Source organism: Alosa sapidissima, chromosome 12 (genome assembly GCF_018492685.1).
Source record: "Alosa sapidissima isolate fAloSap1 chromosome 12, fAloSap1.pri, whole genome shotgun sequence".
In the NCBI taxonomy this organism is placed as follows: Eukaryota; Metazoa; Chordata; class Actinopteri; order Clupeiformes; family Clupeidae; genus Alosa; species Alosa sapidissima.
Genome location: NC_055968.1, coordinates 25428969 through 25446336, shown reverse-complemented (window position 1 = coordinate 25446336; position 17368 = coordinate 25428969). Strand labels below are relative to the sequence as shown.

General features: G+C 41.9%; 2 protein-coding genes and 2 non-coding genes across 4 annotated transcripts; 1 reads left to right on the top strand and 3 right to left on the bottom strand.

The window, feature by feature from the left end:
• The first annotated feature begins 189 nt into the window (after nucleotides 1-189).
• On the top strand, nucleotides 190-8200 carry tmprss9 (transmembrane serine protease 9). Its single transcript, XM_042057636.1, has 16 exons — nucleotides 190-323; nucleotides 919-1051; nucleotides 1158-1285; nucleotides 1387-1454; nucleotides 1623-1798; nucleotides 1907-1948; nucleotides 2033-2146; nucleotides 2509-2674; nucleotides 2762-3036; nucleotides 3234-3376; nucleotides 5212-5461; nucleotides 5792-5905; nucleotides 6234-6402; nucleotides 6859-7124; nucleotides 7258-7394; nucleotides 7704-8200. The coding sequence occupies exons 2-16, from the start codon at nucleotides 925-927 to the stop codon at nucleotides 7863-7865; spliced, it is 2337 nt and encodes a 778-aa protein (XP_041913570.1). The 5' UTR covers nucleotides 190-323; nucleotides 919-924; the 3' UTR covers nucleotides 7866-8200.
• On the bottom strand, nucleotides 3627-3708 carry trnal-aag. Its single transcript has one exon. It is a non-coding gene; the product is annotated as a tRNA-Leu (tRNA).
• trnal-aag lies at nucleotides 4690-4771 on the bottom strand. The gene has a single exon. It is a non-coding gene; the product is annotated as a tRNA-Leu (tRNA).
• Nucleotides 8201-8391: 191 nt separating the features above from the next.
• Nucleotides 8392-10675, bottom strand: timm13 (translocase of inner mitochondrial membrane 13 homolog (yeast)). The gene is made up of 3 exons (XM_042057637.1): nucleotides 10450-10675; nucleotides 9813-9881; nucleotides 8392-9345 (listed from the first exon to the last, which is right to left on the bottom strand). Exons 1-3 carry the CDS (start codon nucleotides 10567-10569, stop codon nucleotides 9247-9249), a joined length of 288 nt encoding a protein of 95 aa, XP_041913571.1. The 5' UTR covers nucleotides 10570-10675; the 3' UTR covers nucleotides 8392-9246.
• Nucleotides 10676-17368: the final 6693 nt, after the last annotated feature.

The window sequence follows — 17368 nt, the reverse complement described above, 5'->3', positions numbered from 1 at the left end:
TTCAGTTAGCAATCAGGCGACACAAGTTGCTAAACAAAACAACCTTAACCTTTTACCTTAAATATCCAATATGTTCCAACTGTTCAAATAGTAGAGTTTACAGAGAAATGTTGCTAATCCGTAAAAAAACCCCATGATTGCTCAGAGTTGGAACAAGAAAGGGAGGGGTAGAGGCAACCTGAGAAGCCTTCGTCGTGTTCACAATTTAACGGCAGTGCACGCCCCATTGATGGGTAAGATAATAGCGGTGTTGAATTTTGAGTGGCCAGTGCGCCATGTGTATCATCTCTTGAATCTCGCCATCGACAGAGGGAATTCTGTAGGTAAGTATATTCAACAAAATGATTTAGTGACAAGTTTTATGTAACTGATTTGACTGCTGTGGCTTTTATGGTTTGCACGTCAGAGCACCTGTCCATCATCACAAATGTGTGACCATGTACACAGTAGGCCTAGCCTATTTTGATTATAAAGTGAAAATTATTTTGTAAATGGAGGTTTTGTTGATAGAGAACTCATATACATCTTTGCTGATATCAGGACTTCTTCAAATAGTTGCTTCTGTGAAGTTTAAGTGGGCATATACAGAAAGTTGTGGTAGTGTTAACATTTCACAAGCTGAATTCCTTGGTATGACACTGGAAAGTGAATATTGAACATAAAGGGAATGTTTACGCTTTTTGTGGGGCTCTGCCCAGTATTGGTGAAAGTACAGTGTTTGAAATAATACTAGCGTGTCACTATTCCCCCTGAGGTGATGGGGTCTGCAACAGAATCTGTGGCAGGCTATTTGTGTGTGTTTCTGTACTGTGATTTTTAAACCACATGCTCCGATTTCCTTTAGTGTAGCCTAGGTCTGATGCTCTTGAGCCTGACAGAAGGAAGATGATGGTTAATGCTGTAAAATTGTCCTCCTAGATTGATATGGATATGAAGAAGAATGAGGACAAAGACCATGTTGTTCCTTCACCCTTTACTCACCACAGATGGGTTGCATTGGCATTCATCTTTCTCTTTCTCTTATTGGGAGTGTTTGTAGGCCTTTTGATTGGTGAGTTATTGTTCAAACTGTTTATCTTCAGAACTGTATTTTACATATAGATTTTATAGAATATTCTTTTGAGCACTGTCAGACACTGGTTAATCCCATGTTTCAGCATATTTGGTGCAAGAGCAGCATTATTTCATGGAGACCGTGGAATTAAAAGGACTTGAATATGACTCAGATCTTAAAGATGGCTCATCAGCTTTCTCTATGGTGTTATCAGCCACCCTGAAAAGCAAGGTATAGCCTACCTATATTAACCGTACACACCAATTCTACATAATAGATTTATCTGAAATATTAAAATTGCTGGTTAAATATCCTAATTTTTTCACTTGCAGATAAAAAATGTTTTCCTGACCTCATCATTAGCAAATCATTTTATTGATTGTGAAATAGTTGCTTATGGGTAAGTCAAATAAGATATTTCATTCACATCCTCCCTGAAGTTTAACATCTTGGGAAATGTTTACAACATAGTTATGTATTCTGAATAATTTACGGTAATAACAAAGATTTAAACACAGCTATGTATGCATTTTAAGAGCTTCGCTAACTCAGGGTTCACCTTCCCCAGAAACATCAAGGGAAATGTGATGGCAACATTTCGGCTGGTCTTCCGCGTATCTAAGGTCCAGCAGTACTCTAACACATACATCCAGGAGTTGCTGAGAGCAGGCCTAGAAACTCTACTTAATGGGCAACCACTGTTAATTCCAAAGTTCGGAGAGATTCACACCATCACACTTCTAGGTCGGAATCTGCATTCTCTTGTGTAATGCATAGTTTTTACTCTTGATGTTTGTGTCCCTTTTCTCACTTTTCTATCAATTTGTTATCTGCCTTGGATGTATTTTTCAGGGGCCAGTGGAAAGTCATTTTACAACATTGGAGATGATACAGGTATGACTCCTTATTTAAATTTAATTGTAGGAGGTTTTATTTTACAGTGGCTGTCATTTGATTTTTCATATTTATTTTTTACAGACACCTGCCCTAGTAACACTTTTGTCTGTCTCAATGGGGAGTGTGTAACAAAGCTCAATCCAGAGTGTGATTCGATTAATGATTGTGCTGATGGTTCTGATGAAGTTGATTGCTGTGAGTATCCACTGGCCCCCTATACCAATGTGGCTTATTTATGTGCATGAATACAGTGAACATGTGAAATAATATGCTGTCATATAAAAGAAATATAATATTTTGTTCATGTAATCATTAGGAAAAAACTCAGTGGATGGGTTCTTGTTATTATTAGTTGTGGTGATGAAATGGCCATGGCAAACACTATTGTATACTAGTTTAGGCTGTTGTATAACTACATATTGCTGCAAATAAAGCAATACAAACAAAACAAACAAACATTTTCAACAGCTTTCCTCAACTATTCCACCATTTCTTTATAAAGACTGCAATAACAGATTGATTAAGTTCACTGTTTTACTTCTTCCTTACGTGTGTAGCCTGTGGTACCCGTCCTGCCATGGGCAGTCGTGTGGTTGGGGGTGAGGATGCTCGCCGCGGGGAGCTGCCCTGGCAGGTCAGTCTTCGGTTACATGGCCGCCACACCTGCGGGGCTTCCATCATCAACAGCCGCTGGCTCGTCAGCGCTGCCCACTGTTTTGAGAGGTGAGGGAATCTTTCAGAAACGATTAAGGCTTTTGTTGTGCTGTTGTATTCAGAGCCTTTCTCTGTTTCTCTTCTTTAACCACGCAGGCAGAATGACCCCAGTGTCTGGACCGCACTGATAGGGGCCAGCCGGGTGAGTGGAGAGGAGACCGAGGCAACCATGGTGAACATCAAGTCCCTTATTGTATCTCCAGATTACAATCCCATGACCACCAACAACGATGTGACGGTGTTGGAACTGGAGAACCCCATATCCTTCCACCAATATGTCCAGCCGGTCTGTCTGCCCTCCCCAGCACATGTCTTCAGCCCTGGGAAAAAATGTGTGGTGTCTGGCTGGGGCGCTCTCAACCAGTTCACCAGTGAGTGCTGATATAGTACCTAGGTGAAAGTAGAATAGTTTCATCCATAAAATATAGACATTACAGTTCAGTTCTCAATTTACTCCCAAACCAGCAAATAACCGAGCACAGGTCCCGAGCACAGATCTTTAGAGTGAAATTTGGCTGAACTAGCTTTTCCTGCCCTTTCAAAATGTATTTTCTTTCTCTTTGTGCAGGTGATATACCTCCTGTGCTTCAGAAGGCAGTGGTGAAAATCATTGATTCCAGGATGTGCAATCAATCATCTGTATACCAAGGGACTATCACACAGAACATGATGTGTGCTGGCTTTTTGCAAGGAAAAGTAGACTCTTGCCAAGTAAGTTGGAGTGCAACACACAACCCAATAGTACTTGGATTATACATTGTGCAGAAATATAACACATTGTAATGCAAATGTACACAAATTTGATGGAAACATTTTGAAAATAAAAAGCTATCTAGTAAGATACCTTTGCTTTATGCATACATACAAGCTGAAGCTAGACATTTGTATATGACAGCTCCCTGTCTGTCAAGGTTGTAACAAGACTCCGTCTGCCCTGACGGTAAGGTTGTTAAAACTATGCTGACAGCGGTGGGATTCGAACCCACGCCCCCGAAGAGACTGGAGCCTTAATCCAGCGCCTTAGACCGCTCGGCCACGCTATCCCTGTAGAGTTGGCTACCTCACGGCTGTTTCACTGCAGATATGTGAGGTGGTTTTTCCTGTTTTCTTTGCTCAGAGGATCCTGTGAATTGACACCGTCTTGTAACTAGAATGGCCATTCTAAAAATATAGCAGTCAGAAATAACTTAACAACATTGGGCACAGTGTAGTTGAGCTACAAGCAAATCTAATTGGCACATTTTCTGAACCCAATTTCCCTGCAGACTGTGGGCACAGTGTAGTTGAGCTACGGCATGTAGTTGCTGACCAGTTTGTTTGTGTGGTGTGGACTATGTCACTGTTGTGACAGTCCTGTGTGTAAAGGAAGAAGACATGGTGAAATTAATGATTACCACTGATGGACTATGGACAGCATTAGTGTTCTGCTAAAACAAAGCTGGCAGGGGTGGGATTCGAACCCACGCCCCCAAAGAGACTGGAGCCTTAAATTCAGTGCCTTAGACTGCTCGGCCACACTACCATGAAAGACATTGCGGCCTCAAGGTTGTCTCGCTGCAGATATGAGGGGTGTTTTCTCCAGTTAGAAGAATATATTTATTGACACTGTCTCGTAACTAGAATAGACATTCTGAAAATATATCAACTCAGTCAGTAATATGATCTGTGTATAGTGTAGTTGTCATGCATAATGAATGTGGGATGTAGTGTCATGGACAACTTGCCCACGCTACCTTGCACTCTTGATGCACTCATAGATAGATAGATAGATAGATAGATAGATAGATAGATAGATAGCAGAACACTAATGCTGTCCATAGTCCATCAGTGGTATAATAAAAATATAGAAAGGACAGTACCAGAGCTGGTAACATCTGGACTTGGTGTAGTGTTGGATCCAGTTGCATAGCTTAATAAGCCCCTGAGCACAGCCCACTCCCCAGCTCAGGAACCAATCGGGAGACTCACACCTCAGGGGTTCAGGGGCTGACAGCATGAGTTTTCTTGTGACATGAAAATCATGCTGGCAGCGGTGGGATTCGAACCCACGCCCCCGAAGAGACTGGAGCCTTAATCCAGCGCCTTAGACCGCTCGGCCACGCTACCCATGAGAAGAAGTGTCGCTCAAAGTTCTCTCAGTCCAGATATGAGAGGTGTCTTTTCCAGTTAGAGGATTCATTTATTGACATTGTCTTGTGACTAGAATAGCCATTTTGAAAATGTATCAACTCAGTCAGTAATATGTTGTGCCACAGACCACTCTCCCATGTTAACATGATATACCTAGGCCGTGATATATAATATAAAATTATTTTTAATACAACTTACCCCAGAAATCCAGTTTGCAGTGCAGCCACTAAAATATAATATCTGGAAGTAGGCTAATAGTTACCAGTACTTACCAGGGTGTAATAGAATAGTTAAAAGACAAGTATCTCTTGCTGTTGTCTTGTTCTAATCAGTGAACTACCAGTAATTTCATCAGGCTGTGACAACCTCCATCATTCCACCATTTTGTTTGTGAGTATGTAATGTCTTCTTTACAGGGGGACTCTGGAGGACCCCTGGTGTGTGAGGAATCTCCAGGGCGGTTCTTCCTGGCTGGTGTGGTGAGCTGGGGCGTAGGCTGTGCTCAGATCAACAAGCCAGGGGTTTACTCGCGCGTTACTAAGCTACGCAACTGGATCCTCCATTACACCAACCCAGGCCAAGTCCAGATGCCACCAGCTCTGCCCAATGCCACACATGTGCTTGACTACATGCTAAAAACACCGTCGTCACCTCTCATTATGACAGGTAATAGTTTTTCAAAGCTTATGTTCGGCAGTGAGTGAAATTGACTAACTTATGCATTTATCATGTATACAGACCTTACTGTTCTGTAACTGACCCTAGGCAGATGGGTCAGGCCCTTGAGTCGTGGATCTGCTCAAGGTTTCTTTCTATGTATCTCCAATTCTAGGGAGTTTTTCCTCGTCCCTGTTACCCATGGGCCGCCTTTTCTTCTCTTTGATTGTCTAACATTCTGTAAAGCGCCATGAGACATGTGTAATGTTTTAAAATTGAAATTATAACGTTTCCTCTCTTAAATGGTCACAAACCATATCAGTGGATCTGTCTTTACAGGAACCAGTTGTGCTGGTGCCTTCAGCTGTGGGTCTGGAAGCTGCGTTGCCAAAATAAACCCCGAGTGTGACAACATCCCTGACTGCCCGAATGAATCAGATGAAAAGCATTGTGGTGAGCAAGCAAAATTCTTAACATGATAAACTCTGGCCTAATTGAAACAAAGCCCATAATCTTGGAAATTCTTGGAACACTTCACATAACACTTGAGCTACAGCAGCACATGGTCTGTGTGGCCTGCCTTCCTCGAAACCCATCTGAGGCCTGTTGGTTTAACACATTTGTTCTGCTTCCTCTTTCAGCAGTTATGCTCATTTGCTAAATCTGCAGCTAATGAAACAGTTGTGCTGCAGCCTTTTAGGAAGCCTGTAAAAATTCCACCCAGTCTCTCCACAACAAGCAAATCTAATAAGCACATTTTCTGAACCCAATTTCCCTGCAGACTGTGGGCAGCGGCCTGCAGAGCAGCAGGAGAGGGCAGTGGGTGCGAGAGCTGCCCAGCGAGGAGAGTGGCCGTGGGTGGGCAGTCTACAGTACCAGCGCTCCTATCGCTGTGGAGCCACGCTCATTCACAGTAAATGGCTTCTGACCGCAGCGCAATGCTTCAACAGGTACTGTAGTTCTGTTGGTCATTAAACTTCACTCAACCCACAGGAAATACGATACAAGATGGCCAAGGAGATCAGGGGAGGTCACATGTTTAATGTGGGGTTAATGTTTAGTTCATGTTTTAATGGTAGGTTAATATTTACTTTTCACTGTGCAATTACCTAAGTAATGAATAAAACCATTATCCTGAAAATAAGTACACATTATTAAAAGTTCCGAGCAATTACCAGTGCAAATGGTACCCTAAGGACAGTTCATATTACATTTGATTCCTGCCTCCTATGTAGAGTGGCACCAACATACTGTCTTCATTAAGGTTCTATTAAATGCATATGAATAACAACTCACATTTAACCATTGTACATATTGTACAGATATATACGATGTGTATCTGTACCTCCTTTGAACTCCATACCCAGTTTAATTCAATTAAACAAGTTTACCCTGTTTATTTGTAGGGATTTGAGCCCAAATGACTGGTCTGTGAGTCTGGGCTCTGTGTTTCCTGTTGGACTGGGTGCCTTAGTAATACCTGTGCAGACGATCATCGTCCATCCTGGCTTCAACAGCACCAGTAAGGATTTTGATGTGGCTCTTGTACAGCTGTCCATCCCAGCACCGAGATCCTACACCATACAGCCTGTGTGCCTGCCATCATCTTTCCATGTCTTCAATGAGAACACAGAATGCTACATCACTGGGTGGGGACCAGTTAGTAATAAAGGTGAGAAGCAAAAAAAGTTTTGGGTCAGTATGTGAGTAGGTCAAAATGTGCAATTTTGTTGCACATTTATTCTGAAATGCAATGATTTCTGTAAAGATGCCGTTCTCTCTCTAACACAAACACCTACACACAGGCAAACAAGCCAATCTGTTGCAGAAAGCCAGAGTCAACATTATGAACCAGACAGAGTGCCAGGGGTCCTATGCTGAAGATCTGTCAGCGAGAAAGATGTGTGTTGTCTCCATGGATGGTGACACAGATATGTGTCTGGTGAGCAGTGAATTAATTCTTCGTTATTGCACTACTGGGTCACTCTTTTTTCAAGTGGAAAACAAACACTGTTATTGTACTGTTATCCTTTTTCACCAAATGTCATTCAGAACAACAAATGTGTGGGTATATTTGTGCCACTCTCACTATTTCAACTGTCAATATAAAATATGAATATATAATACCGTTAATACACTTTGATATAGTCCTCTGCCAGGGTTAAGTTTCAGTCATTTTCAGTCATACATGTCACTTTGACTGGGATGTGCACATACGATACACATACCATTTTCTTTTTTCCTCTTACAGGGAGGCCGTGGGAGTCCCCTTACATGCCGGGAGCATCATGGTCGCTGGTTTGCAGCGGGGGTGGCCAACTGGGGAAAAAGCTGTCGAGAGAATGGCCTCCCAAGTGTTTATATCCGTGTTACATCCATCAGGGAATGGATATCAAAATATCTTCCATTTTAAGGATGCATTAGAAAATACACTGCAGGATTACAAACTGCCATTATACTGTGAGAATTTCTTATTTAGCTCATTCACTGAATTTGTTCAGACTTCTGTGAATTAAATGTTTTTGCCTGGTTGTAATGCAGTCACAGAGCATCTACGATACTGTCAAGCATCTCTTATTTATTACCTCTACATAATGTATAAAGTGAGTTGTTTGAAACATGATCCACTCTGGGTATAAAGCATCTATATCAATACAACATCAGATTTGATACTTGGGATGCAGAAACCTTAGGGATTTGTGTGGTGCTCTCATAATAACCATCACTGTTGGTATTTGATGATTCAAAATTAGAATGTTTGTAATGAAAATGTTATTTATTAAACTATGGCATTACATCTTATTGCTCATGGAGCTTACAACACTACTACTAACATATTTTCATTCATTCTCAACAATTTTCAACAGACATGTTATGTTTTTTTTAAGTCTGTGATCTGCAGAAATAATTATCTTGCAAATTCAACCAGACAGACTGCATTTACTGAGACCTGTGTAAATAGATGTTTTTATTTTACTATTTCCACATCTCTAAGAAACTTCAGTCCATATATAGGCTCATACAACAATTAATATACAGATGCACATCACATTGTTAGATATTGCCACCTTGAGGATTTACAAAATCAGACCAGATCCTCTGAGCATCCATGTGTCACAATTCACACGCCATTTCTGTCCCCACAATCCCACAGAGATGAATGGGGGCGAGAGGTTCCCAGAAATCTGACTTGGACATAGACAAAGCCAGCCAGAGCCTGTGGGTACAGTAGTGTTTCCAAACAGACCCACTACTGTGGTGGGCAGATACTGTGACAGAGGGAGGAAACGAGTCTGACAATTAGAGTTTGTTCTACAAAGGTATCATGGCGTTGACCTGTTCAGTAGACACAGTTATGGAAACAAAGTTGTTCCTAAATAACTTCAGTGTAAATGAGAGCCGGTTTCTGAATACAGGAGGTAAGGTGAGCTCGTCAAGCGCCCTTGGGGAGAGGAGTTGCACCTGCAACACAATCAGTGGTGATCTAAATGAATAGGCACATGGAAATCCATATTAGAAATGGGATCAGTGCACAGGGCTAAACAGATGGATATAAGAGGTGATTTCAGAATTGTGTCTGAAAGACATGCAGTTTTTTTTCTTGGGGGGGGGGGGGCACTGGCAAACTTTTATGACTAAGATCTGCATTCTCCATCCATCCTTCGATGTTTTTTATTTCAGATTCTGGTCCAATGTGACAATGGCAAGTCATTTAGCACCTGCAGCCCAGGCATCTTCACCCACAGGTTTGGCAAGACTGAGATTTTGGCTGACTGGGGCCTGGTGGATGACCTTCACATGCGCGCCCTTTCCTTCTGTAGTCTGGAGTTATAGGTCCGGGATACCGTGTTCCATGCATCCATGTATCGGTCCATGCACATGGCTATACATTTCTGCCATAAGTAGGGAAAGAAATTTTTTTAAGTTTCACTGTTTGCATTATTCATTTTATTTGCACAATTATTTACTCACAAAGCACACATATTGCATAACATTAAATGGCGAAGGAGCTACTATGTCTAAACACTTTAATAATACTTTTATAATTCAACTTAAATAAACAATAGTACTTTAGTAAATCAACTGAAGTAAATTAACTGTATATTTACAGCATAAGACCGATCACAGGTTTGTTAAAAGTAAAGGAGTTACTAACATCAAATCAGACAGGAATAATAGAATCAACAATTCCTTTAACAGTAAGTTATGCTGGAACAATCATGGGCCAAATGGAAATCGATTCATTTAAAGGCTGTGTGAGTTTGCAAGATAATACATAATAATAGAAAAGGATGGGTCTTTTCTAGCTATGAGAACATAATACATCTTTTAACTTTACAGAAATGTATTGTAACATTACCTGTTCTGAATTATCCAAAGTCCCACCAGGTTTGCCTATGCATTTCTTGAAGCACTTGTCTGTCATTCTCTGGAATATAAAAAAAAATGTCAACCATCAACGTCATTTGTAGCATAGATTCTTCAGTCTCCTCAGTTTACAGCATGTGTGACATTAGACATTTCTGAAACTCAGGTGTACGCCTGCCCAGGTGCAAGTAGTACTCCTCACTGACTTGAGAACGATAGCCATTCTAATAATTCCTATTACCCGATAACATTCAATGATCTTGCATAAACACCTATCAAGTCGCGGCACAGTAGCGTTACTGTAGGCTACGTAGACACAATAGTAGTAGCAATCCAGAACACAATGTAACATAATGAACACAATGTAACCCAATGTCAGCTAGCATGTCAATAACAGCTAGCAACTCAGCTAGCTAGCTAACGGTGCTGGCTTCAAACAAAATTAAGTTCTGTGAATTAATCAGCCAGTCACTAATTCCGACCATACATCAAAACGACCAGTTATAACTTGGACTTCATGTATGTAATCTGTGTAGCTCAGAATGCTATATAACGTTAGTTTTGAAATAGCAGGCTAGTTATGCACTGTAAAGGAAAGCTAATTCAAGCTAGCTAGATGGGTACATTACCTGCAAGAGCTCTTGTGCATTAGCCACTGCAATCTGTACTTTCACTTGTTCCATAATGGTACCGGTATCCATTTTACCAGAACCAGCACCAGATGAAAAATCTGATCCAAAGCCGTCCATGTTAAAATTTGACACACACACGAGCACTACCCTTACGTCCACACGTGTAATAACTTCACTGTGCCCTTGACGCCGGCCACAGGAACCGGAGTAGTATGGGGGCTTCCTGTCAAGTCTGCTCGTCTTCATGGGAAATGTAGTTTGTAATAACAAAGGAAATTGATTCAGAAGTTGAGAAAGGTGGTCGTTTCGATGTATAGTCGGAATTAGTGACTGACTGTGGTTCATGATTATGATAAGGCCAACAGTAATATACCAGACCCTTCTGTTGTTATCCAGTTCCGGTCAAATCCCTCAACAACCCAGGTATGGCCTAAAGCAGAGACTTTCTAATGTGGAGACACAGCACTCAAAAAATACTCCATAGAAATGCATAGGGCTAGTTTGTCACGCCAATATGGCCGTTGTCTACACCAGTGTTTCTTAACTGGTGGGTCGGGACCCAAAAGTGGGTCGCGGAACCATTCTGGGTGGGTCGTACGTGGAGCTTGTGGGTAAAAAAATAAATAATCACCCATTTTAAGTGCTACTTTGTCAGATCTACAGTACTATCTTATATCCTGAAGACTTCACAAATGTAATGCCAAACATCAGCATGTTCTAAACAAGTAGGCCTATAGGCACTTTGCGTGTCCATGTACAGTAGCCTAGCTCACCTTATCTGTTGGCTTGAACACTAAAAAAAAAAAAAAATGGGCCGCGACTAAATTAACATGGGAAATTGTGGGTCCCAAAGCCAGACCAGTTAAGAACCACTGGTCTACACATATCCCACCCCTTCCTCGGCAAAACGTCGACATGTGAATAGTTGAGCCAATCATGTGGTGTGATGTGAATACATTGAGCCAATAATATGGTGTGTTGTGAAGACATCGTGCCAATGTGTTGTGATCTCGCCGCTGGAGCAAGATTGGTGTCGTGAAGCCTTGCGCACGCGCATTTCTGCCGAAATGGATGCCTGACGAGTGCCCAAAAAGCGTTGTCAAATGGCCGCCGAGTGGAGGGACTTGCCTAAAAGGACTTTGCCTAAAGGTAGGCTATGGAAGATGTTGCCTCCTCAGCCCACCCGCCATTCCATTAGGGAAAACATACAGTATATGAAGTTTCCCTGTAATTCCAAGGTATGCGAACATCCTGTAAACTATTGTATGGTGTAATGTACATTGTTTAACATAAGGTCACAAGTCCTCCCATGCAACATGTACTTTACTGGCAGGTCTCTCAAGTGCAGAAAGATTTGGTGAGGGAGGAGGAAGAATATCCACTACCTGTGGTCCCCCACCTCCTTTTACGTCATTTGGACCGGCCTCCTCTACCCCACCGAGCCATTATGCTGTGGAAAGACCACACAGCATGAGAATAAATCCTCTATTGATAAGGTGGCAAGAATCTCATCTTTTTTTCAGATGCATTTCGCTGTTAATTTTGTACAAAAGATCAAAGAATCAAATGCCTCTAAAATGACCAGCAGTACTCTATTCATAGGTGGTCTCTGTGGAGGATTTTGGAGTGGAACAGGTAGGGAAGGCCTCCAGTGATGGTCTGATTAAGGCCCTTGAGGTGGAGGACAGAGGGAGTGCAGCCTGCCTCTTCTGGTCACATGCCAGAGTCACCATGTTTGGAAGAAGCCACAGGGTGTAAGGCGAGCCTGCCATGATAAGGTATCATAAACTGTTCAACGCTTTAAAATATATTTGTTCGTTTTTGTTCTTTGAAATAAATGTATGGTGAAAAAAGTGACATCTTGTCTTTCTCAGGTCTGCAGGATGGAGACTTGAACAAACAGGCAGAGAAGACTCCAGGTCAAGGGGGCTTGAAGACAGCAAGACAGCAGTCTGTCCCTCTGAAGATGAGGATGAAACACCACAAAGTGTCTTCAACAAGGTCAGAGGAAAAGACTTGTAGAGGTAGGAATTTAATGAGTGTCTTTTTTTTTTAAGTATATTTTTTGGGCTTTTTATGCCTTTAATTAGATAGGACAGCGGAGATCGACAGGAAGCGAGTGAGGAGTACACAGGAGTACAGGAGTACACAGGAGAACACAGTAGTGGAGTCTGCCTCTCTGCTGACCAACCTGCCTCTTCCACTGTCTCTCCTATGAAAAAGCCTCAGGGTGTGAAAATATCCTGTCACACTTTACTTGACAGTATCGACATAAGAGTGACATGACACTGTCATGACACATGAATCCTAACCCTAACCATAATCCTAACCCTAACTTGTTATGACAAAAACCGAATGTCACTTAATAACAGAAGCGTTGTGTCATAAACGTTTATGACTTGTTTATGACACGTTCATGACAGTGTCATGTCACTCTTAGTTAGGGAAAGTTAGACTTTTTTTCTGCCATCTGCAAAAAAAATTCTTACCGATAGCTTTTTTTACTATGTGTTCCTATAGGTGTCTAGTAACACCTCCCAATTTATCCACGGCCAAATCCTCGGGGAAACACCTGGAGAGCCTATCAAGTTTGGGGTGCCCAGAGGGATGTTCTGGCAAGAGTTACCATGACAGTTCCAACAAGCAGAAATACACTTGACTCCTTGCTTTTTACAGCAGCACCTGAGAGTGTCACAGACGCCTGCACAGTTGCAGCTGACAAACTTCAGAAGGTAGTCTGGTGCAATGGGATCTGGTGTGACTGGTGCATAATCATGTTCTCCTTGTTTCTATCCACACTCTAGGATCTAGTGATGGATTTTGTAGCAGTAGCCAATCTCTGGTCTGGAGATATGCCCGCAGAGAGTGCTATGCTGCACCTCCTGTAGTCGGATTTAGTTTCTAAGGCTTGACACGAGTAATGTTGTCCTCATGAGTTTTACATGTTGCTCACTGTCCACCCTCAACGTTGGACACTCTTTTCTCTCTCTATCTATCTCTCTCTCTCACACACACACACACACACATTTATGCACATTGACTCTCTCACAAACACATTCACAACCACAAACCCACACATCTATGCAAATTGACTCTCTCACAAACACATTCACAACCACCCACCCACACAAACGCATATGCACACACTTACAAATAAAGTTCACACCTTCACTGATACTGTCTCTCTCTGTCTCTTTCTCTCTCTCTCTCTCACACACACACACACACACGCACAAATATACACACATGTAAAATGTCCTTTCTCACACACACCATGTTGAGACAAAACTATCTGTGATTATAGTACCAGTGTCTTACATGCAAAGTGTGTGAGTGTGTGTGAGAGAGAGAGAGAGAGAGTCCAATGCGGAGAGTGGACTGTGATCAACAAAATGTAAAACTCATGAGGATTAACTGAGTTAATATTTTTGTAAATATGTTATTATATCTTTTCATGGGACAACACTGAAGAGATGACGCTTTGCTAGAATTTAAAGTAGTCAGTGTACAGCTTGTATAACAGTGTACATTTACTGTGCCCTCAAAATAACACAACAAGCAGCCATTAATGTCTAAACCACTTGTGAGTACACCCCTGAAGTGAAAGTGAAAATGTCCAAATTGGGCCCAATTAGCCATTTTCCCTCCCCGGTGTCATGTGAGAAGTTCTCAGGTGTGAATGGGGAGCAGGTGTGTTAAATGTGGTGTTATCGCTCTCACACTCTCATACTGGTCACTGGAAATTCAACATGGCACCTCATGGCAAAGAACTCTCTGAGGTTCTGAAAAAAATAATTGTTGTTCTACATAAAGATGGCTAGGATATAAGAAGATTGCCAACACCCTGAAGCTGAGCTGCAGCACGGTGGCCAAGACCATACAGCGGTTTAACAGGACAGGTTCCACTCAGAACAGGCCTCGCCATGGCCGACCAAAGAAGTTGAGTGCACATGCTCAGGGTCATATCCAGCTGTTGTCTTTGGAAAATAGACATATGAGTGATGCCAGCATTGCTGCAGAGGTTGAAGGGGTGGGGGTCAGCCTGTCAGTGCTCAGATCATACACCGCACACTGCATCAAATTGGTCTGCATGGCTGTCGTCCCAGAAGGAAGCCTCTTCTAAAGATGATGCACAAGAAAGCCCGCAAACAGTTTGCTGAAGACAAGGAGACTAAGGACATGGATAACTGTAACCATGTTCTGTGGTCTGATGAGACCAAGATAAACTTATTTGATTCAGATGGTGTCAAGTGTGTGTGGCGGGAACCAAGTGAGGAGTACAAAGACAAGTGTGTCTTGCCTACAGTCAAGAATGGTGGTGGGAGTGTCATGGTCTGGGGCTGCATTAGTGCTGCACTGGGGAGCTACAGTTCATTGAGGGAACCATGAATGACAACATGTACTGTGACATACTGAAGCAGAACATGATCCCCTCCCTCGGAAACTGGGCCGTAGGGCAGTATTCCAGAATGATGACGACCATAAAAAAAACACACCTCCAAGACGACCACTGCCTCGCTAAAGAAGCTGAGGGTAAAGGTGATGGACTGGCCAAGCATTATTCCAGACCTAAACCCTATTGAGCATCTGTGGGGCATCCTCAAATTGAAGGTGGGGGAGTGCAAGGTCTCTAACATCCACCAGCTCCATGATGTCGCTATGGAGTGTAAGAGGATTCCAGTGGCAACCTGTGAAGCTCTGGTGAATTCCATGGCCAAGAGGGTTAAGGCACTGCTGGAAAATAATGGTGGCCACACACAATATTAACACTTTAGGCACAATTTGGACATTTTCACTTAGGGGTGTACTCACTTTTGGTGCCAGCGGTTTAGACATTAATGGCTGTGTGTTGAGTTATTTTGAGGGGACAGCACATGTACACTGTTATACAAGCTGTACACTCTCTACTTTACATTGTAGTAAAGTGTTATTTCTTCAGTGTTGGCCCTTGAAAAGATATAATAAAATATTTACAAAAATATTAACTCAGTTAATCCTCATGGGTCATTCCACGTCAATTCAACCAGGGTCCACGCACTTAGGTCTCAAAAAATTCTGAAAAAATTACCAGGTGTACCTATGTTACCCAGGAGACACACTGTAAAATTACTCTTATGTAAGATCAATACTTTCCAAGATACAGCCAGTTTTACAGGGGGAGGGGGTGTCGATTTTGTTCTGGCTCTTTTTTTTGTCAAAGTTCACAAGCCCACAGCGCAAGAACTAAACCATGTAGGAGGCTCAAATTTTGCATGCTGGTACATAAATAGGAATAGTATGTAGCAAAATCGTCACGTTTGGTCTGGATAATCCTGCATGGTCATAGCTGTCCCTCAAAGTTGATACAAATTTTATTGGAGTTTTTGGCTGGGCTCTGTTTAAGCCTTCAGAAGACATATTTGTACTCAACATAGGCTCTTGATTTATTTTCCTTACTGAGATAAGTAGAAACACTCTCACAAAAAGCAATGAACAGAAAATAAATTCCTTCAGGGTCTGAACAGCAGACCTTAGAAGTCTAAAAAATCATTTTGGTTCTCATTTTCAGAACACCTTGTGGGAATATACAAAGATGTTTTTAATATTTTTTTCTTTATTCTCCATGATCTTTTCTTTTTAAAAACACCAATTTGACTTGTCTTATGCAAATCTTTCTTTTTCACTTTCCACCCTGAACATGGGCAAAATGCACCATTGACATCAATATGTTTTGTCAACAAAATGTTTTCATTATTTTCGCCCAGTCCCTCTGGGCACCCCAAACTTGATGGGCTCTCCAGGTGTTTCCCCGAGGATTTGGCCATGGATAAATTGGGAGGTGTTACTAGACACCTATAGGAACACATAGTAAAAAAAGCTATTGGTAAGAAATTTTTTGCAGATTGGCGGAAAAAAAGTCTAACTTTCCCTAACTATATGTCGATACTGTCAAGTAAAGTGTAACCAAATGTCATGGTAAAAAAGAAACTCTTACCAGCAGAGGGTGGTAGAGGAGCGCAAACCGGCTGGCTGAGGAGCTGCCGGAAATCTGAGGTGTGCATGCAGAACTCCAGGTTGCCGTTGAGACAGAGATGGCCGAGACAAAGAAACTGTCCACCCGGCTGAGGGACTGGGACCATCGGCTCAACAACAAGACGGTGGAGGTGGAGGAAAGCAAGGGCGTTCAATTGGAGAGGTATGATAAGGGATCACACAGGGATGAGGAGGACCTGGAGGCCAAACTCACAGCCAAAGAAATGGAAGTGAAAAAGACCTGCTCCGTGACCATGACACAACTGGCTGTAAAAGGAGCCTGCATCACATCATCATCAATTCTGTGTTTATTATTAAACAAATGAGCTCTGTAAATGTTATGAACACACTGGAGACACAATGTCACAAATATAGACTACTATATGAGAAAGCATTCTTACCTTGGGTCAATTTTGAATTCAATTATTATTATAATTATATGCTTAATATGAATATTCTGTCATCTTTTATTTCCTTTTTCTTGATCATGTCAACACCAGATGGTGCTATATCATATTGAGTTAACTAGGAGTTGTACTTTATTATGCCACTAATATCATATACTGCAATAATGGCTTACAAAAGAATGTCAGGCTATACGTTTTTAGTCTACTGGTAAGCCTATTGACAGGATAGAAAACGGTATAGACCTACTGTAGGCCTACAGGTAGGCTATGGTGTGGTGTGTAGCCTAACCTGCGCCCACATTGTTTGGGTTTTAGGCTACTAGAAATTTCAAGGTTCTTTTGCACTTTTAAAACACGTTTGAAAGGTGTTTTAATGAAAAGAAAATTAGATGTTAAACCCTTAACAATGAAATAGGCTATAGCCCACACACTGTCAACCTGGCAGACTCAGACATCATCGGACTGGCAAATTAATTCAAATTTCCCAATGTGTGCAA

Excerpts from the sequence above, each read along its gene's own strand:
- tmprss9 (XM_042057636.1), top strand. The coding sequence starts at position 925 with ATGGATATGAAGAAGAATGAGGACAAAGACCATGTTGTTCCTTCACCC. Across the intron at positions 1,052-1,157 it reads GTTTGTAGGCCTTTTGATTG|CATATTTGGTGCAAGAGCAG; the intron begins GTGAGTTATTGT and ends CCCATGTTTCAG. Across the intron at positions 7,395-7,703 it reads GTGACACAGATATGTGTCTG|GGAGGCCGTGGGAGTCCCCT; the intron begins GTGAGCAGTGAA and ends TTCCTCTTACAG.
- timm13 (XM_042057637.1), bottom strand. The coding sequence starts at position 10,569 with ATGGACGGCTTTGGATCAGATTTTTCATCTGGTGCTGGTTCTGGTAAA. Across the intron at positions 9,882-10,449 it reads ATGCACAAGAGCTCTTGCAG|AGAATGACAGACAAGTGCTT; the intron begins GTAATGTACCCA and ends TTTATATTCCAG. Across the intron at positions 9,346-9,812 it reads CTTTGGATAATTCAGAACAG|AAATGTATAGCCATGTGCAT; the intron begins GTAATGTTACAA and ends TACTTATGGCAG.